This window comes from Dendrobium catenatum, unplaced genomic scaffold (assembly GCF_001605985.2).
Source record: "Dendrobium catenatum unplaced genomic scaffold, ASM160598v2 original_scaffold_36778, whole genome shotgun sequence".
Classification (NCBI taxonomy): Eukaryota; Viridiplantae; Streptophyta; class Magnoliopsida; order Asparagales; family Orchidaceae; genus Dendrobium; species Dendrobium catenatum.
Genome location: NW_021355236.1, coordinates 327,596 through 349,728, shown reverse-complemented (window position 1 = coordinate 349,728; position 22,133 = coordinate 327,596). Strand labels below are relative to the sequence as shown.

The 22,133-nt window shown below is 35.5% G+C and overlaps 1 protein-coding gene across 1 annotated transcript in view; it reads left to right on the top strand.

Moving 5' to 3' along the window:
* Positions 1-21,300, top strand: part of LOC110112444 (sister chromatid cohesion protein SCC4) — a 50,805-nt gene extending 29,505 nt beyond the window's left edge. The window contains exons 8-10 of the mRNA XM_020844669.2: positions 9,587-9,792; positions 20,862-20,998; positions 21,175-21,300. Coding sequence (XP_020700328.1) covers positions 9,587-9,792; positions 20,862-20,998; positions 21,175-21,300 — 469 coding nt within the window. The remainder of the gene's footprint in view (positions 1-9,586; positions 9,793-20,861; positions 20,999-21,174) is intronic.
* The last annotated feature ends 833 nt before the right edge of the window (positions 21,301-22,133 follow it).

Sequence of the window (22,133 nt, the reverse complement as noted above, 5' to 3'; positions counted from 1 at the left end):
AAAATTCTCCAACAAAAATATAAAGAGAATATGGAGGATCTACATATGATATTTATTGATTTAGAGAAAACATATGATAGGCTTTTAATAGGACACAATGGAGAAAAAGGATTCATGTAGCCGACCCCACGTAGTGGGATAAAGGCTTGATGTTGTTGTTGTTGTTGTAGAGAAAACATATGATAAAGTACTCAGAGTCTTCACTATCTTAGGAACTTGTGAGTGAAGATGCAAATTAGAGATTGCAGGATAATGGCTTGATAGAGTCTTCACTATCTCAGTCAGGGGTACAAGAATGTTCATAGCCCAAGATTTTTAGAAAGTCAGAGTTTGAAACCCCAAAAAAGAATCCTTCACTATTCCTTATCACCCAATATTTATAGAGACGCTAATCTAAGATACGTGATGCCTCTTTATTGGCCCCAGGAAGGACGAAGTCAACGACCTAGTGAGTTGTCTGCTGTTAGGCGAGCTTAAGAGGGGGAAAGTATGTATTAGATGAGTCCTAAGAGGAGGTGTAGATGTAATTGGAGAGTTCTATTATATTATTGGCGAGTGACATAAGAGGCTCGATGTCAATCTGTTAATGAAGGTGAGTAGAGGTATGGCCGGAGATGACAAGTTTTGGGTCTTAAATGAGTTGCGGCTAAATGAGTGAGTGGTCACTACAGTAGATGCTTTCTTATGAATGAGTTCAATAGGCTTATAGGATGAGAGCTTGATTGGGATGAGTGATGATTTGCCTGTTTGGTGAGTAACATTTGGATCTCCCAATGTAGGGTGAGCTCCTAAATGATTGCGGGTGAGTGATGCCTTCTCTTTAGGCGAGTTTCTCTGATTGCCGTGGGTATTCTTTGAAGGTATCTGCTCTTGAGGACTATTCTTGTCGTGACCAGTTGCCACATGTGAAGACACCTGACAAAGCAATTAGGGTGTACATTTTTGACCTTAAGTATAATGCTAGTTATCTTGAAAAGTTAGATCACATTCCTATTGCCTTCATCGATCACTCCTTCCATATTTTTTTAGTGAAAAAAGTGGGTTGCCAATGTTAATGCCAATGATGACGAAGAAGAAGTCGTTGCTTAACCTCCTCACCTAGCTCATCAAGCCTATCAATACCTTCATAAAGCTTGGATTGAGAATTTTACTTTGTTTGTTGAAAATGGATGACTACATCTCAAAAGAAAATGAGGGGTGATGACTACAGTAGTAGTATGAAGAAGTCATGATTGGATACACTATCAGTTGACTATGATGTGAGACTACTTGCATCGATGACCTGGTCAAATTCAGGGACCACTTTTCGCTTGATTGTCTTTTATGTATGTTATATTAGTTTTGTTTTGTCCTTTTTTACGTGATAAAAGGGACAGTAGGTTGTTTGTTTATATATGTTATTTAGATACGTGTTTTATGTAAGTTTGTAGTTTTCTTTATTTTTCCGTAAGATGAGCCTATGTACTAATTATGTTCTCTTCTACTTTTCTTTGTCTTAAATATCAAATCAAGCATTTCCGTTGTTATATGCTCACAGACCATTACTTAATTTTTCATATTAATTATAAATTAAAAAGTAATATTGAAATTAATAAATTTAGTGGTAGCTATATTAACCCCAAAATCTTATATATGTATTCAAATTATATTTTGCATTATAAGAAAAGGAATGATTGTTAATCCCATAAGCTTAACCTTGTATTAAACATTCTTTATAATCACAAACATGTTTTTGTTATGAACCAACATTATTTAATTAGGTTTATCTTGATGATTGGGTGGGTTTAGAGCTTATATAACTGATGTGCTTAATTGATAGACAAATAGCTCTTCTAAGGTGATTAGTTGGTAGACGAATTATTGAAATATGCTGGGGCTATTGTTATCTGGAGATTTTGATCGGGTTTGGAGAGGTTTACGTAGGGTTACAAATGAACTGAGCATTCAATAAGCTACTTGCGGCTTGACTTGATTAAAACTCTTTCACGATTGTTTAATTAAGTAGCGAAGCTTGAACATTTTTTTAAATATTTGAAGTCTAAATAAACGAGCTTGAACAACTATGTGTTTGACTCATTAATGTTCATGAATAACTTCATTTAAAGATTCTAAATAGGCTTGACATGAAGCTCGATAAAAACTTGATTCTTGTTTGATACAAAGCTTGTGAAAAATATGAGTAATGTTTAATTATAAAAATGATTAACATGTTTAATATAAATATTTTATATTTATTATAATTTAATAATATAATAATTATAATTAATAATTTTAAAATTAATTAAATATTATAGTATAAATTATTTAAAATAAATCATAAATTTATATTAAATTAAAATTATATATAATTTAATTAAAATTAATTTTATTTTATAATGTTATTTAGTTATATTTTATGGGCTCCTTTGATAGTTTGAAAACATTTGTTAGATCTATTTGTGGATGGATTTGTTTGATAGTTCAAAAATCTTTCTAGATATGTTAAACGCTTGCTAGATATTTTTGCGAATATGCTTGATGTAATTGTTTATTTGTAGCCTCGATAAGGCGTTTGTAAAATTAGCGAACATCTATAAGTAGAATTCATTTAAAGCTCGAGAAGGCCATTTATTTAAAGCTAGATAAGTACAAAATGAACCTAACACAAATCAAATATGAACATTCATTAATTTAAACAAAACAAGCTTGAACATGAATAGAAAAGCTTGAATTAATCTCGAATCGAGCTTTAACTTGTCACGACTTGGCCCGGTTAGCTCGCAAGGGCGAGGCGAGAATAGAGGTCGGATAGGATGAGAATAAACTTTCAAAACATAACATCAAATCATTTTAACATAAACTAAATATCTTCAACTATATAATGAAAGAGCCACTAAAGTAAATTCAAGTAGAATTTTCATTTTTCATTCATCTTTCAAAAGAAATATGTACATAGAAAGTTCTTCCAAAAGAAAGGATCCAAACAAATCTAACCCTCACAAAAAGAAAAGTCTACATATACAACCTTCTATCATCAAAATAACAAAACTCAAAAGAACCTGTCGCCTGTCGTCTCCCTACGACGGTAAGTGCGCGGTGGTTGGTCTGCCATCTATCCTTTTCTAGATCCTCCTGAAAAGTGTTCCCACAACAAGGGTGAGTCATAACTCAATAGGTGCGAATGGAATTCAAATAAACTTAGAATCAAAAGAAGAAAACTATATCATGCTTAGATATTTTAACAAAAGAATCATCAACATAAAGTAACTTTTGCTTTAAGGAAATGCATACCTTTACCATTACCTTCAAATGCTTATTCCTTCCATAACATTTCCTTTCTTCTTTTTTTTTTTTAAACATTGTGCCTCAATTGACAATCTCAAATGCTTATAACATGAGTATGGAAAGTTCATAATAGCTTAATATGAAAATATAACACCCGTCTCGGAAGTATCACTTGTACTGATCAGGTACATAAAATTGGCCATTTCTTTACCATTGGTTCATAAGAACCATCCTTTACCATGGCTCATAAGAGCCTCCTTTATCATTTGCTCAAAGGAGCATCCTTTACCATGTGATACTTCCGCGTCAACATGCACATACACTTAATACTTTCATAATCATAAGATATGTTTTATGTAACTAGTCATAAACTATGCAAGTGTATGTTTCCATAGGGATATGCATGCTTGTTATGGTTATGTGTGCATTTGCATGTAAAGAGGAAAAACATGTGTGGTAAGAGTAAAGAAATGAGCATGGAATTCATTTATAAGTTGTACATTTGCATAAAGAGAACCTTTGCATTTGCTTTAAGTATCCATAAACTTCCAAGGAAACATAAGTCATAAAAGTGTCATAATTAGCATGAAAGAAGTTGACATTTCTATGTAATTGCATGAAAGTAAAGTTTTCTAAATTTAGAAGAATATCCATTCCACCTACCTTAATTTGTACACCACAAGGCGATCGTTCAAAAGTCCTCACGCCCCTTTTCCTCTTATGAAATCAAACTTTACAAGTGGCAAACATAAGGTGTAAACATAAGTTTTCTCCCTCAAACTTTAAAAGAAAAACCCTAGGCAAAGCATGTAGCTAATCAACACATCAAGCATTGATTTTCTATAAAACCCCTCACTTAAGCCATCCTAATACCACTTTATATACACTAGAATTAGGATTTCATAAAAAAAAAACTAATTCGATTCTTTGCTTACTACAATTACACAACCCTCATTTCTCCCCTTTAGACTTAAGTTACCAAACAATCATTCATTGGATTTTTCTAATTTAAAATTTAGAAAACAATGATTCTAAGGCTAAAATTCTTGTTTAAAAATCTCCCTAAATAAAAAAAGAACAACACACTCAAGGGGTTTTTTTTTTTCCATGATTTTTGGAAAAACCCTAACTTTAGGGCATCCAAAAATATCTCCTAAAAAAATCCGTCTTCACAAAAAAAAAGTTCCTAATCTCAAATAGAAACTTTTCTACAAAGGCATTTTAATAGAAAATCAAAATCGGATAAAACCCTAGATTTTAAAAAATCCATGTTTTCATAAAAACAATACACATTAGGGTTTAGAAACATCACATTACCCTTCCCTAAACTTATCTCAAAGAAAACTCTCATTTCCTCAAAACCCTAACTTACAAAACACAATTTATTCTTATAAAACTTAAATCAAATTCCATAATTATCTTCCAAAAAAAACATTAGGAAACATCTTTGTAAAGGTATTTTGAAAGAAAATCATTTTTGGAGAAAACCCCTAAAATTTCTCTTTCCAAAAATCTTGAGAAGGAGAGGAAAAAAATAGATTCTAATGCATACATTTGACTTCCCTTATCCTCCTCTACGTTTTCCTCAAATTTTCTCGCCGGAAAAGGTTGACGGAGCCGCACATCGCCTCTCCCTTCTCCGCCTTCCTCTCGGTTTCGGCTAAACGAGCAAACAGGGGGGACCGAATTTCCCTTAAGAGGGATGGGGGCTAGTTTCCATTGCATAAAGACACAAATACCCTCACTTAAACAATCCCGTTTTTAAAAATAGTTAGGGGTAGTTTGGGTATTTTTGAACTTCTAAAAATTATATCTCTTAATTTAAGCAAAATTAGAGACAAGTTCTATATACCAAATTGATCAGAATTTTGAACTCTATTTTATAAAATTTATTGCGTCGAATTCCGACAACTTCGAATTTTTCACTTAAAACTCGTCGCGGCGCTTTGAAAAGCGTACGAGATCTAAAACGGCATTTTGCGGGTTTTACATAACTAGTTGATAATAAACGAACTTAGACATGATCAAGATATTGCTCGGCTTTGCTCGATTCATTTGCATCCTTAGGCTTTTGTTTGTCAAATGCTTCCAACAGTGGAACTAGACTAGCAATTCTAGAAAACCTTGCCCATCCTAACTACTAGAAGTTCTCTTTGATTAAGAGGGATGGAAGGGGATTTGGATTTTCTAAGGTGGAGTACAAATATAAGAACATAATGATAGAAGATTGCTTTAAAGACAAATGCAAGAAAATTAAAACCGTACTCACCAAATTAGAAATTCAAGAGGTTTACCCAATTCCCTTAAGTTGGCTAACCACCAAACCACTAAAAACCTTTGATATTTCTTTATAAAAACATGTATTTAACCAACCTATCTCTTCACTTTAGTCTAAGGAAGTTTTATACAATTGAAGCCACATAAAGAGGCACATCCTTTCATTTAAATTTAAAGCAAAGAGGAAAAATGAGAGGAGAGTGGGTCTGGTCCGCAACCACCTCCTAGAAAAATAGAGAATGGAGATTTGCAAAATATAATATTGGCTCCAATTAATGATTGATGTGCAGGTTTATGTCTTACCAAATAATATATTGAGTTGCATAAACCTTGCTTCTTTTTTAGTTTAGAGGCAATTGAGTTATGAATTTGGCTTGAAGATCAAATATCACGGAAAAATTAGATCAATCTTTATTGGGGCTACTAACAACCACCTCTTTTTCTCATGTTGACTAGTATGGCCGGCCCTTACATTCTTGTCCATTACTTCGACTTAACCTATGCACTAACAAAGCAAATTATTGCCATTGATTACTAGCAAAGCAAATTACAATATTATGTAGTCCAAACAACGCTTAGTAACATCATAAAATGGAAATACGTAAAACAAAATATAAAATGATGTAAAACTTTATGGTTTCTTCATGGATTAAGATTTATGTAATCTTTTTCTAGTGATAGGACCACCTCTATGTGCTTGAGCTTCATGTTCTCTTACTCCAGTGATAGGACGACTTTCATATGGTATATCATCAAGTGTGAGTGTACTCATTTAATGTAGAAGTTGGAAGAACAAACCTTCAGAAAAATACACTAGGAAGAACATACATGACTCAAAGTATGTCGATGGACCGAGTAGCTAGAGTTAGTTTTGGTGAATTTAAGATTAAGCTTCAATAATCAAGTTATTTATTCAATTACAGAATATTATATTATTATATTATTTTGAGGTGTTGAGGATGTGAAAATCATCATCACACACCTACGAGAGAATTGAATTTAAATTAAATATGACAAAAAATGTTTTAATTAATTTTAGATTATTGTATTATAGGATTCGGATTTCCTTGTATGATCTGCCAGAACTAAAAAGTCTTTGAGAACTAATCAAATTATACGATCATCATTCATAATGTATGATTGTAATCGCTTTCAAAATTACTGGACAATCAACTTTGTTAGGATTAAAAGATATCATTATTAGTAAAAGATGATCTTAATATCATATTATATGAGGCATCAAATGTGTTATGTGACCTGCTTTATTTATGAAAATATGTTTACATGATTGATTTGTATTGATCAAGATTATTCAAAATTTGAACTAATCATAATGCATGATGTATATTATATTGTAGATCAACACGATTATATCAATTATATCTACAAAATCCATTAGCCTTAATTGGGATTATTAAAAATTTGAATTTATCAAACGATATGTTCTATTTTCAAAGAAAAAAATATTTAATCACATGTTTAACTAAAATAGCTAGTATGATCTTAATTGAACTGATCGTATTATATGATATGATCAACCAATAATTTTTTTTATATTGTCTTAAATGACTTAGGGTTTAAACTATTAGGCCAATATACTTAATATGCATACCAATATGAAACCCTAGACAAAAATAACGGTTGGAAACAAATGAACTACCACTTGCAAATTGTTCAGAGAAAATTTTTTAGAAAGAGAAAGAGTGAGAACCCAAATTCATATTCCCCCTCCTAATACCTTTCTATCCTCATCTTTATAAATTTGGTTGTTGAGAGCATTTTGTGAGCTTTTCCTCAGAGAGATATTTGATTTTAAAAACACTTTTGAAGAGCTTGTTTTGCCAAGTGGTGCTAGGTGTACCTTCCTTCTCATTTTAAAGGAGTGGTTGCAGTATTTCTCCATTGCTCGTAAAAGAGAGAGAGGCTTCTCCGCCTTGAATTAGCAAAACGTGAGAGTAGTGAAGAATCTTGGGAGAATTTAGAGATCGAATATAGACTGGTTGTAGGCCAAACCACTATATATTGGTTTGTCTATTCTTTACCTTTAGCATTTTTACTTTTTTTGTCATTTTATTTACTGCAATCCTTTGTGTTGAAATTTAGAAATATTATGAATTATGATTGTGATTTGAGAAAAAGTTTTCAAATAAAGCACTAAAATCATTTAGAAAATAAAGTCGTTTCTCTCTTTCATTATGTCAAAGAGAAAATTTATTTGCTTTCCTAACTAGTTTTTAAAATCACACCAATACTTACCCTTATGGGTGTGCCATATATTTCATAGAGGAGAGAAAAATAAGGAATCTTAGAAATAATTTCTAATTTCAATGCATTAATAATGAAATGCATCCTTTATATAATATATAATATTTATAGAAAAGATTTTCCATTCCATTAAAAATAATCCCTCCATGTTCAAGTCTAATAATATCATTTAATTCAAATCTAAAACTAAGGTTATGTAATGGATAATTTTTACCTAAGTCAATAACAATAAAATCGAGCCTTTATCTCACGATGTGGGGTTGGCTACATGAGTCTTTTTTCTCCATTGTATCATGTTAAGTGTCAAATTCTCATTTTAATCTGATAAGAAAAAGGTCATTTCTAATATTTTCTAACCAAGTATTTTTATGTCTACCTCTACATTTCTTAACATAGGCAAAATCTAATACGTCTACTCTCCTAACTGGGTTATTGGAAGGTCGACATTTTATGTGTCCAAACCTTCAAATGTGACTCTCTCTAATCTTATCTACCACTGGAGCTACTCAAACCTTTTCACGTATACACTCGTTTCGCATTCTGTCTCTAATAGTGAAGCCACTCATCCACCTGAGCATCATTATCTCTGCAACACTTAACTTACTTTTATGCTTCTCTTTTGATGACCAACATTCTACGCTATAAAGCATTGTAGGTCTCACCACCATCTTATAGAAATTTCTTTTAAGTTTGAGGGGTACTTTTCTATCACACAACGAGCCTGATGCGTTCGTCCACTTCAACCACCTAGCTTGAATTTTACTAATAATATCCTCGTATATTTCACCATCACTTTGAAGAATAGACCTGAGATATCTAAAATGTGTATTCTTATTAATGACTTGATTGTACAAAGTTACAATCCCCCTACTAGATCTAATATTACTAAAATTATTCTTCATCTATTTGGTTTTAGATCTTACTCAAATGAAATCCTTAATTTCAACCTAATTCAAATTAAAAGAAATCTAATAAAGTAATTACAAGTAATTCAAGTATTGGCCTGGTTCAATTTAAGACTGGTTTAGCCATGATTCTTGATTATGTGTCACATCACCGTTATGCTTTATTATTGCCTTTAAACCTAGCTATGACCATTAAATATGTTTAACATATTAGTGATTAAATGATTAAATGCACTTGGGCTCAAATTGCTAGTACTTAACTTTTTCGTTTATACTCTATGCCTCTATTCTTTTCTTCCAACCGTTTGGGCTAGTTTGCTATTTAACCTTGCAATAATTTGTGTTATCAGATCTGATCCTTCTAAGATTGAAATTATTTCAGACATTTATGGTAAAGATTTAGCATGTTTTATGAAGCATAGATGTCAAGCAGTTTAATTGCACTATGATGCAGCTATTAGCGGATATTTTTTGATAAATTTTCATGATCTAAATAAATATGCGGCACACTAGAAAGGTGTTACTGTCTTATTTTCTGAAGATAAAAAGGCCATATAACTAAGAAGCCTTGAATTTAGTACTAGAGTTTTTGTGAAGTCTTATTGCTTTCCTTAAAAAAATTAAAAATGAGCTCGTTTTAAAGGATGCTTATATATTTGAACAAAAACTTGGAATGAGGCCTGTTGATTTTGGGTTATAGCAAACTCTGCTTTGCCTTACTATTTGTTTTCATTTTTGTAGTTTTAGATGTGTCATGCCAACTTGTTTGGTAACAAATTTTTGAAATCAATCTCTTCTCTGAGGTTGGAGTTAGATATTAACATAAACATGGTTTAATTAAATAACTCCCTCTTTTTTCTTTATTCTTCATTCAGAGTTCGTTTAGCCAGTGGCTTGAAGATAGCACACCAACAGTTGGGGAACATTCAACTTGTTTCTCAGTATTTGACAATCTTGGGTACATTAGCACTTCAACTACATGACACTGAACAAGCTAGAGAGATATTGAAGTCATCTTTAACATTAGCCAAGACACTTTATGATGTTCCTACACAGATTTGGGTGCTTTCTGTTTTAACAGGTATGCGTGCCATGTTGGATTTAGCTGATTAACCGTACCTCATTGAATTTATCCGTGTGCTTGAACTTTAAAGTACGTAGCATGCAATTTTTTTTTTGGGAAAAATAGGGGCATACATGCCCAATTTTATTCCAAAAAAAATGAAAGGTTCCAAAGTAAATACAAATGATTTGTAAGAAAAACAAAGAAAAACTTACAATATCAAAGAAGAAAAATTATAAGAAACCTAAAAACTCCTTAATGTAGGAGACAACTACAAACAATGTTTTTTAAAAAGAACCCAGCAAAAACACAACTCCATGAAAGAGTCAACAATGATAAAAAATTGGAACAAAAGATGAGAAAAACCCCGTCCACCTTTAGATGAAAGCATTTCCAAGACCAACAGCAAAATATCAATCCAATTCAGCCAACCTATCCAACAACCGCATCTAGCAAAACAAGTATCACTACATCAAAAGTCCAACCCGATAATATATCTGGAATAAACTGCCAAAACACCTTCAACTACCAGGAGCCAATAATCAAATGAATCTCTATCAGAAAAGCAATCAAAGCCTCCTTCAACGACCAATTGCCAATCAACAAAGAAAGCTCCTTCAGAAAAACAATCCATCGAAACCCATCTAAAAAATCCAACAACTCCAACTTTAAAGCGATCAACCAGCACCCAAACCAAATTCCAGGGAATCTCCAGAAAAATCAAAACTGTCCAGCCAACTATCAAACACGACACCTGCACAAAAGAACTCCCAACAGAACCAATAGCAAAGATAAAAACCAATATTCCCCTGAAAACAAAGACTCAAAATATGAAAAAACCTTCCATTGAAACAAAGGACCTGAAAATTTACTTGTTTGCTAGGCCCAGCCATCCAGAAAAAGTGGTTGACAGATCAGCCATCGAAAATAAGAAACAATAAGGTGCCCAATCATCATTGTCCAAAAACACCAAAAAATCCACAATTAAACAATATACTGGATAATCTTATGATAAGAAGTCCAATTACAAACTTTAGCTTGAACCGCAGAGCTAATAAGCTTACAAATATAATCTTGATTTCGAAAAATGTTATCCGTCTTCCTGCAATTTCTTTCTTTCCAAACAAAATGAAGAGTGCAACAATTAGCATGCAATCTATTTAAAATGTTTATAAATAAACGGCTTTGTTTTCCTTAATTATTTTTCTATAACTCTTTATGTATAGTATCATATTTTATATGCAATTGATTGTGATTTAAAATACTGGATATTTATCAATACCAGACTGAGGTCCAACGACGGCCGTGGCTTGTGGATGTCTAGCAGCGATCGACATATAAAAGTTCGACGGCCGTGGCTAAGCAGTAAGGGTTTTCCTGCAGTGGTGTATGGGTGGAGCTATGAGATTATTTAAGACTCATAGCTCTCTTGAATCTTTATTCATAGATCCTAGCCTCCAATGAACTCCATTATGCTAGGAGAGGGGGTCTATTTATATATTTTTAGAGTGGCATACCCTGTAAATATGGGGAGGGACTATAGCAAATTCGGAGTGCTCCATCAGACGATCTATATTGATTTCCTTAATCATAGAGCATTTCTTCAACATTTATGTGCCTTAGTGATGTTCAAATTAAGCGATTTTGGGCTCGTTGGACTCGTCCCATTGAGCCGCTCGATTTGACTATAAGCATGCTATATTTGGAGATAATTTGGCATCCAATTAATATCTTGAGGCTTTCATAGATGCTTCAAGCCCTTCATTTGGGCTCATTTAAGCTCCAGTTGGATCGATTTTGGAACCATCGGGTTTATCTCGTCAAAACGCTCAATTTGATTATAAATTTGTTAAAATTAAATTTTGGATGGTCTCAAATTTAATCTTGGAAGTTACCAACATGAATATGCCTTGACATTCATGTCCGATCAAGGCAATGTTTTGGTGACGTATCAGTTCTCCTATTTTTGGACTTTGAAGCTCGCAGAGTTCGAAATATGTCAAAGATTTTTAAAAAATTTCAATGTGAAACTCCATTGACATTAATGTGGACATCCATTGGGTCCATGAATCAAGTAAAATGCTTTGAATCATAATTTTAGCAATTCATAAAGTTGATGTGTCAATCGCTGCAGAAAATGTTGATAATTTTGCTCTAAAACCTCTAAATTTGTTCAAAACTAATTATAGAGGTTATGTTACGCTCCAAAATATTAACATTGAGTCCAAAACTTTGAAAAATCAAAGTTCCAAAAATATTTTAATCGGGTTGTTTGGGCCAAAATCGTGCCCGGACCTAGCTTGTAGGCTGAATCGGCCGGCCATCGATAGGTCGCCTACATATGTCAAACGTGAACCTTGCACACTCATTTTTTATTTCCTTTTTTTTAAAATTTTTCATAAAAGAAGAAAAAAGGCTTCCAAAAATTTTGAAAATAATTTTAAAAGGTGAAAGTAATTATATACATATTAATAAAATATTTTATTTTATTTAAAAAACAAATTTAAATATTTTTCTTTTAAAAATCATAAAAAACTTATAAAATTAAGAGAAATTTTTTATTTTTTCCCTTCAAGATCTATAAATACCCCACTTTGGTGGTGGGGAAAAACCACAATTCACTAGGATCTAGTTCAGAGATAATCATTATCCTATAAGAGTCGAATATTGTTGGTAGTGATCAAAGTTTGGCTCTCTTATATAGGATAACTGTCAGCAAGATTGAATATTGTTGGTGGTAATCAAAGCCTAGTTCTCTTATACAAGCTCCAATTCTCCCCCGTAAAAGTAGGGATAAATTGTTCAGCAAGAGTTGAATACTGTTGACGACGATCAAAGTCTTGACATCAATGATGGCGATGATAAAAAACTAATCCTCTTATACAAGTAACTGCACGAGTATGTCGATGATGGCAATTAGAGGATTTGTGGATGATGGTAGTTAGGTGAAGGGCTAATGATGGTCGTTAAGAGGTAAAGGGCTGTCAACAGTTGTTGAGAGGCAAAAGGACAACATTGACAGTTAGGTGGAGGGCCGATGAAGAGGATGGTTTGGTTGCATTCTATTGAAGGCAGCAGATCCATGCTGACGAGGGCGGACAATGAACACGACAAAGGGCTTGGTTGGTGTGCTGATGGCAGTAGTCTAGCGGTACATCAATGGTGCCAATTGATTGGAGGCCTAATGGTAACGAGGCTCCAAACTTTCCTTGAAGAAGGGGTTGAGAGAGATGCTTCAAAGTGCTAAGTGGTGTATATGTTATGAGAAATCCACTTAGGCTATTTAACATATACAAGGTTGTTTATTAAAGTGTTGCTCGATGATGTTAACCTGTATAGAAGAGATCAAGAAAAATCGACCAAGGATGTTTGACCTATTTGAGATTGTTTGCCAAAATATTGCTTGATTCTGTTAATCAGTCAAAATAAATCCACCAAGAATGTTTGACCTATCGAATATTGTTTGTTAAAGCATTGCTCAAAGACATTAACATGTGTGGCGGAGGTTGGAAGAAATTCATCAAGGATGTTTGATTTATTTGAGTTTTTTTTTCAAATTATTGCTCGATAATATTAACCTGTATGGAAGTGATTGAGGGAAATCCATCAAGGAGATTTGACCTATCCGAGTTTATTTATCAAAGCATTATTCGATGACGTTAACTTGTTTGGAAGAGATCTAAAAAAAATCACCAAAGATGTGTGGTGCGAAGAGCATTGTCCGGATGTGGGATTGAGTGATCCAGCCTACGGATGGGCGTGACTCGCGAGCGCGGGATCGTGTTGCAGAGGGCGGAGTCTGGTGCGGAGGGTGGAGTTCAAGTGAGTTCGGGTTAATTTCTGGTTTTCGGGTCAACCCAAATCCGACTCAATTTTAGAATCGAGTTGGAAAACGAAACCTGAACCCGACGCGTCTCACAAACAGGTTGACCCGAACCTGGAATTTTCCTAGTTGGTTCTAGGTTCATTTTTTGGGTCGGGTCAAGTATTTACACCCCTATTGTATGGAAATGGTTGTGAGAAAGCTTTATGAAAGATGATTGATAATAATATTATACACCCATGACTACCTGTGCAGCCACCCGTTCACAGGTGTCTTGCATTTTACATTCGGGTCAAGTTGAAGGAGAACCATTTACTCTCTTGGAATAGTCCATTCAAGGGACTCGCTCAGTAGCTTAACTTTGGAGCATGCAGATCAGCTTCGTCCATATTCTCCAGGCTGTATCTCTCCCTTTCGAGGGCGACCTCAAAAGTTCCTCTCTCAGTTAGACAAATCTTTATTCTTCCCTGCTAGAGTCAAGTTTCCTATGCGAGACACATCAACTATCAAACTAACGACACATATTGCCTCCGCAAGACATCTATCACAAACAGGTCGATCTTAGGACCACATCAAGATGCTAATCACCCACTCTCACCTTAGCGGGGTGACCTTAGACTGGCTCCTTGACCTACATTGGTTCAATCTTTTGACTAAATTTTGACACTACTCGCCCGCTCTCACCTCAACGGGGCGACCTTAGACCGGCTTCCTGCTTTCTGTCAATGTTGAATCGATTCACAAGTTCATCCAACTCGCATCCACTCTCATGGTGATTGCCACTTCACTCAGCACAGACGACCGAGTTACATCAAAGACTAATGGGTTCACTAATGTATTTTATACATATTCATTGTAATTCCTCTAGCCCTATAAATAGGGGGAGGAGCGAGACATTAGGAGACACGGGAGATGGACACGAAAAGACACTAAAGAAAGATATTGTGTCAATTTTCTCTTTTCTTAGCTTAAGTTTTATTGCAAAGAGCCCTCATGTCTATTTTTGTACATTTGGTTTGGATAATAAAGATTTTGTCTAGATCTATCATTTTCTCTCTTCCTTTCCCTCTATTTATCCCGTATTCTGACTTCACCATCTTCATCTCTAGACTCTTTAGTCCACAGATGGCCCGAAGTATGGCCCAGGATCATCCACCAAATAAAATAGGATTTAATATATATTATCTTTGATGTTGAAAATATTGGAGGAATATGCTTTGCCACTACTGTGTTTTAGATTGCGTCTAAGGTTACCCCAGTCTAAATTTGTTTCTCATGAAATTGTTGCAACAATGACTATTTAATAGAAGATAGAACAATTCATATTTGTTATTGTTATTGAGGTTTCCCTCAATCTTAAATGACTTCTTTTGAACCTAATAATAATTCATGATAAATGGTCAACCTTGCTATAACCATGCCCTTGATGTTGATGCGAACATCCTTTCGAGGTTGTTGTGAAGGTTGCCCCCAGCCAAAAATCGTTTCCCATATACGATGAAAAATTGTTGTGTACTAAAACGTTTGTGATGGTAGAAAAATATAGATTTTAATGTCTTAGCTTTGTATTGAGATCCACCATACATAGATAAGAGAGAAAGGTGTGGTAATTATTAAAGACACTAGATTTTTTTTTAAAACTCAGGAAAGAGAAAAACCATGAGGCCATTCCTTAGGGGAAGGCTTTGATTCAATGTAGTAAATGTACATCATACAGAGCACATTATATGGTTGGAGTTAGAAGAATCTACTAGCATGCTAGCTGTTCTCATGAGATTGTTGGCCCATATTTTCAATCTGTAGGATCGTAGTCGGAGGACCGTACTTGGATGGCTAAGGTTAGAGAGACCATAGTCGGATGATGGTGGTTGGAGAGAACATAGTTTGAAGATGGAGGTCGAAGGGAACATAGTTGAGCGACGAAGGTCAGTGGAACCATAGTCGGTGGGTGATAGAGGTTAAAAGGATCATAATCGGGGGGCGACGAAGGTCGGAGAGACCATTGTCATGGGTGGTCGAAGGGATGGTAGTCAGGAAACGACTACGGTTAGAATGACTATAGTCGGGTGACAATGGTCCGAGGGCCATAATCATGCGGCAGAGGTCGATGGGATCGTAGTCACACAATGGTGTTCTGAGGTATCGTACTCGTGCGATGGTGTTCAGAGGAACCATTGTCGGGTGATGGTGGTTTGAGGGATGGTAATCTGCTGATTGTGGTCAAGGACTATAATCGGGTGACTGAGGTTAGAGGGAACATATCTATAATACTCGAAATGTTTAAAACAAATGTAAGCATAAATCAATTGTGTACATCTATATGCATAATTATTATATGAATAAATTGTTACACATTTCATTAACAATTAATCAAAATTAACTAAGTTCATTAATTCTTAATTATAACTATTAGCCATCATTGCATTAATTTGTCCCATTACTGTAGCCATAGCACTTAGCCATGCATGCAATGGGCTGGTTTCAAGATGTAGGAAATCAACAGGAAATCAATGGCTGAGAAGGATTTGGAATAAATTAGTGGAATTAAGAGTGAATATTTTATGCTTAGTGGAGCTTCAATTAGAAGCTTAGTGGAATTTCATGCTAATATAACCAAGGCATTTTATTCGTTCCATTCATTCCATATACACTTCCTTGAGTTGAAGGAGCTATTGTTGCCAAAAGCAGTTGGCAGAGGAAAAGCTGGGGAAGGCAACTTTGCAATGTGCTGTAAGGAATCTATAGGTAAGTTATATTAGGAAGAAAATTTTAGGACAGCAGAATTTAGTAGTTTTGTTATGAATAATGGTTGAAACGAGGTATTATTTACTTAAATCATGCAATATTGCTGATGTAGGCTGTTGTAGTTGCTGAAAACTATATGTAAGGGTGCTGTTTATTTGCTGTTTGGTGCTCTAAATTACGGAATTACAGCATGAGAATGCTGCATGTCGTTGGTAATCACTGCAATCAGCTATTATTAGCTGAAAACTGAAATCAGCACGGAAAGAAGAAAATAAAATTATTGAAATCAGCACGGAAAGAAGAAAATAAAATTATTGAAATTGGGTAGAAAAGCAAGGAAGGAAAGTAGGGAAAGAAGTTTATGAAAGAAAATAGAATTTAACTGGAATGAAGAAGAATACAATTGACGTGGTGTATAAAAGGAGAAGAAAACGGAACTTAGAAGAACGAATTCCAAATGAGGTGAGATACCCAAACAATCCATAGAAAATAATAGAAATTTTATATATTTATAAATTCATAATTGTCTTATAATAGCATTTTAATTCCAGTTTGTTCTTGCAATTTGTGTCTACAATAACACAGTTTCTGATTGATAAAATTGAATTGTATTGGAAAGATGACTTAAGTCATATATGGGGGATAAGTCCGCATAAGTAAAGGCGAAAGACCTGATAAGGTAAGCCTATACTCTCAAAATTCTAAAAGTTGGGAATTTAAGTTTCGTTTGGGACGACTTTCTTTCTGCTTCTTAAAGCTGCTTTTTAGTATAAAATTTTTAATTTTTAAACTAGAAAGCTATTTTAAGAAGCAATAAAAAAGCCGTCCCAAACGAAACCTTAAACCTTACCTTGAATGAGAGATCAACTTCAATTCTAAAAGGTAGGAGTCTGGACTCAACCATGAATTGAAACACTGAAAGGGTACAAAAGTTTATAGTCATCATATCACTTATTTTAAGTTGTTGAATAATTAGATAGATAAAAAGTGATCTTATGCATTTCTTAATTTCAATGAGTTCTAAATTAATTGTTAACAAGATTATTATTATTTCCTATACAGTACTAGTGTATTTCATTAAGCCTTAGCTCATTAGCAGTGGTTGTACTGTAGGAAAGAGGAAAAATCTCATAGGACATTAGACAAAAAAATGGGCTGACTGTTCTTTTTGGTGTACATATATTTTAAGTGTATATAGAGGTTCAAGTAGAGGCTGTACAAATACTTTTGTGATATGTAAGTAAATTTTAAAAAGTTTTAGTAAAGCTCTGTATTTCTTTTGATCATATGTGAAATTTAATTGAGATATATTACATGCTTAATGTTGTTAAGTAAAAATCTTGATATGTTAAAAAAAAATTTAAATATATTACTTTTTACTTATCTAATTTTGATAGACGTAGTTCAGAATAGGTGTAAGAAAGAAGGGGCTTGTTTAGATTTTTCTTCTCTGTTGTACTTCAGGTTGACTAGAGGGGGGGGGGTTCAAAATGGGGTATGAACAATATCAATGAGCAACCAATTAATGCCCACGATTTTGACATGAATGTTCTTTTGAGGTTATAGTAAAGGTTGCCCCCATTTAAGAATAATTTCTCACAGACGATGCCAAATTGTTGTTTACTGAAACATTCACGACAGTAAAGAAATATATAGCTTAATGTCCTAACTTTGTGAAGATGTAGCCCACATAAAATTAAAAGAGAGGGGTGTAGCAATCATAAAAAGACACTAGATTTTTTTACGTGGAAAATTTAGGAAAGAGAAAAACAATGAGGCTTGGCCCAATTAAGATGATTCCACTAGTGTTTGTCATTAATTACAAGCGATGCCTTTCCTTGGGGGAAGACTTTAGCTCAATGTAGCAAATGTATATCATACAGAGCACATTATATGGTTGGAGTTGTAAGAATCCACTGGCATGAGAATTGTTCTCATGAGATTGTTGTCTTGTATATTCGGTTGCAAGGATTATAGTCGGAGGATAGTGGTTGGAGGATCATAATGGGCGACTGATGTTAGAGGGACCATAATTGGACGATGGTGGTCGGAGGGATTGTCGTCGAGCGTCGGAGGTCAAAGGAACATAGTTGGGCGACTGAGGTCGAGCGGACTGTAGTCGGGTGACGAAGGTCGATGGAACTGTAGTCGGTGGGTGATAAAGGTCAAAATGACCATAGTTAGGGGGTCACGAAGGTAGTTGGGATCGTTGTTATGCGATGGTGGTCAGGTAATAATGCTATGAGGGCATATTTATATTACAGAGGTTTGTGGGACCATAGTCGGGCGACTATAGTCGGAGGTATCGTATTGATAGGGGGAGGTGCTGTACTCGTGCGATGGTGTTTGGAAGGATCGTAGTTAGACAATGGTGGTTGAAGGAATCATAGGCATGTAACTATGGCCAAGGACCGTAGTCGGCGATTGAGGTCAGAGTGACCAGTCAGTGAGAGACGGAGGCTAGAAGGATTATAATCGGTTGACAATGGTCGAATTTATCATAGTCGGCAGGTGATAGAGGTCTAAGAGACCATTTTTGGCGGGCGACGAAGGTTGGAGGGATCTTTGTCTTGTGACGATGGTTAGAGCGATTGTAGTTGGCAGGTAACTCTGGTTGGAGGGACCGTAGTAGGGAAATAAAGGTTGAAGGGACTATTGTTAGACGATTGAGGTTAAAGGGACTATTGTCTGGAGACAAAGGTTGAAGGGACTGTAGTCGAGGCAATGAAGGTTGGAGAGACCATAGTTAGGTGACGGAGGTCAGAGGGATAGTAGTTGGGTGACGGAGGTCAGAAGGATTATAGTCGACAAGCGATGATGGCCGAAGGAGTATTGTCGTATTTAGGATGTTGAAGGGACGGTCGTTGGTAGACTACTATGGTTAAAAAGACTGTAGTTGGCGGGTGACGAAGGTTGGAGATACCGTGGTTAGTGGGCAACTATGGTTGGAGAGATTATAGTTAGACTAGAAAGGTTGGAGGGACCGTAGTTGGGTAATGGTGGTTCGAGGACTGTAGTTAGAAGGATTGTGGTTCGGAAATGATTGTCGGAGGGCCCATAGTCGGGTGACGGTGGTCCGAGTGCCGTAGTTGGCGGGCGATGGAGGTCGGAGGGACCGTAATTGACCAGCGACGAAGGTTAGAAGGACCGTAGTCGGCAGGCGATGGTGATAAGGACAGTGGTCGGAGGACAATTTTTGTTGCACAATGGTGGTCCGAGGACCATAGTCCACGAGCGACGGAGGTCGGAGGGACCATTGTCTTGTGATGGTGGTTAGAGGGACCATGGTTGGTGGGCTACTATGGTCAAAAGGACCATAGTTGAGCGATGGTGGTTGAAGGGGTCATAGTCAGGTGTCTAAGGTTTGAGGGACCATAATCTGTGAGCAATGGAGGTCAGAAGAACCATAGTTGTCTGGTGATGAAGGCCAGAGGGATCATAGTTAGGCGATAGAGGTTTGAGAGACTGTTGTTAGGCGATGGAGATCGAAAGGAGTGTTGTCGGTGAGCAACAGAGGTCAGAAGAACCATAATTGGTTGGAGGAGGAGGTGGGGGGGGGGGGGGGGGGGGGGGGGGGGGTAGGTAGTTGGACATTGAAAGTTGAAGGGACCGTAGTCAAGCAATAGAGGTTGAGCGGCAGCGATAATAGCCGAGTGGAGGTCCGACAATGATGGTAGAGCAGAGGTCCAATAGCAACTGTTGGGCTGAGTATGACAGCTACATCCATTGTGTGGATGTCGGGTGATAGTTGGTCGATGAAAGTCCGACTATGGCAGTTAGGCGGCAAGGATTTGCTGGTGATGGTGCCTGGGTGGAGCTCTGGAATTTTTGAAGCCTCGTGGCTCTCATAAATCTTTAACCCTAGGTCCTAGCCTCTAAAGGTTTCCATTATACAAGGAGAGAGTGTCTATTTATAGATTTTGAGAGTGTCATGCCCCATAAATATGGAGAGGAACTAAAGCGAATTCAGAGTGCTCCATCGAACGGTCTGCATTGATTTCCCGATCATAGAGCATTTCTTTAGCATTTATATGCTTTAATGATGTTGAAATTAAGAGATCTTGGGCTTGTTGGATTCGTCTCTTTGAGACGGTTCAATTTGACTTTAAAGTTGGCTGAAATTAGAATTTGGATGGTCCCAATGTTAATCTCGGAAATTATCAACTTGAATGTGCTTTGAGATTCTTATCCGATCAAGGCATTTTTTGGTGACTTATCAAGTTTCATCATTTTGTGAGATAATCCTATGCATTAGTTTACTGCCTGAAGACAATTATTCCATCCATTATTTTTCATTTGTTCCTTGCCTAGGTGGGCTGATCCTATGTAATAGTATGATCCATTTTCTTGCTTATTTTGTGACAGTGTTCTATTTTAGGAGAAACTATTTGAGGAGAGCTTTCATGACATCCATTTTTTATTTTCTTAACTTTTGTACATGGTGCTATTATTATGGTCACAGGTCACAGTCAATACGCATGCCATAAATATGAATTCATATAATTTCTACCTTTCACAGATTTGTACAAGGAACTAGGTGAGTCAAGAAATGAAATGGAGAACTCTGAATATGAACGTAAAAAGGAAGATGATTTGCAAAGGAGGTTATCTGAAGCTCTCTCACGCACTCATCACCTTGAGCTGGTACGCAAGATTGTTTCCATCTGGTTCAAACTCAACTGTTTTTCGCGTTTATATTGTCACACTCCCGTATTACAGAGCATATTACAATCTTGCTCCAGAAAATAATTGAAAGAAAGCAATATTTTTCATTTTTGGTGATCTTGCATATTTCAAGTTTTAGAGCTTATTAGTATTCAATTTACTATCAGAACCAAGTACTTATGACTTGGGAGCATGCTTCAGTAGGCGCTGTTTTGCCTACTGACCATTTAGCTGCAACTTTGTCCTCGCAGTTATTTCCACCCTGTTTGGTGCTGGCAACTGATATTAACTGATCTATAAGTTGTCTTCTAAACTACGAGCTTACCTTGGAATCCTGATTTTCCTATGTTATGATAGAATGAAATGATCAGACTGATGGGCTGCTGGGCTTTACTGGCTTAATATCGTGTTAACAAAGTTGTTCTAATAAATAGTGGTTTGGCTTTCTGCCAAGTATGAGTTGAAATGTTAAGCATATACAACATGTAGGACTATGTACAGAGGCTTGCTGAGTATGTTCTAAAGAAGCTGAAGCATGTTGTAGACTATGAATAAAAGAGATGTTTGGTTATTCAGGAAAAGTATTATGATGCAAATGTTTTATAACTGAGGATATCATGAGTATTGAACATACAGCTAAAAACTGAACAAAAGGTATATTCTGTAGTTAGATTAGGGAAACTGTGATCTTTCTGTTTTATGGGTTGGATAAGGTTGGGTGGACTGGGAGCGCCAGAAAAAAGTTCAATTATGCCTATATGGGTTTATTTCGTTTGGTCAATCATTCTTTTGATTGAGATATGATGCAAGCACTAGGAACATCTCTTTCAAATGACGTGCTTGGATGGAAACATTAAAAGCATTAACCACGTCATGTAACAAACGCATTGTTCTTATTTTTTCAGAAGATTGGGCGAGATCTACTATAGTACAGTCGATGACCTTCAGTTCTCTTCTGATAGTATTGCAATTTCTTCATAGCAAAGTTCTTTGCAGTTTAAACTGATGATGCATAAGTTGCTTGAAATCATAGTTATTAGTATTGAGCCTTTTTTGTCTTGTATTTTAGGTCATTTACCTTTTTTTTTTTTAAGTTTAGCATGGCCATTTATCATTTAACCTTGTT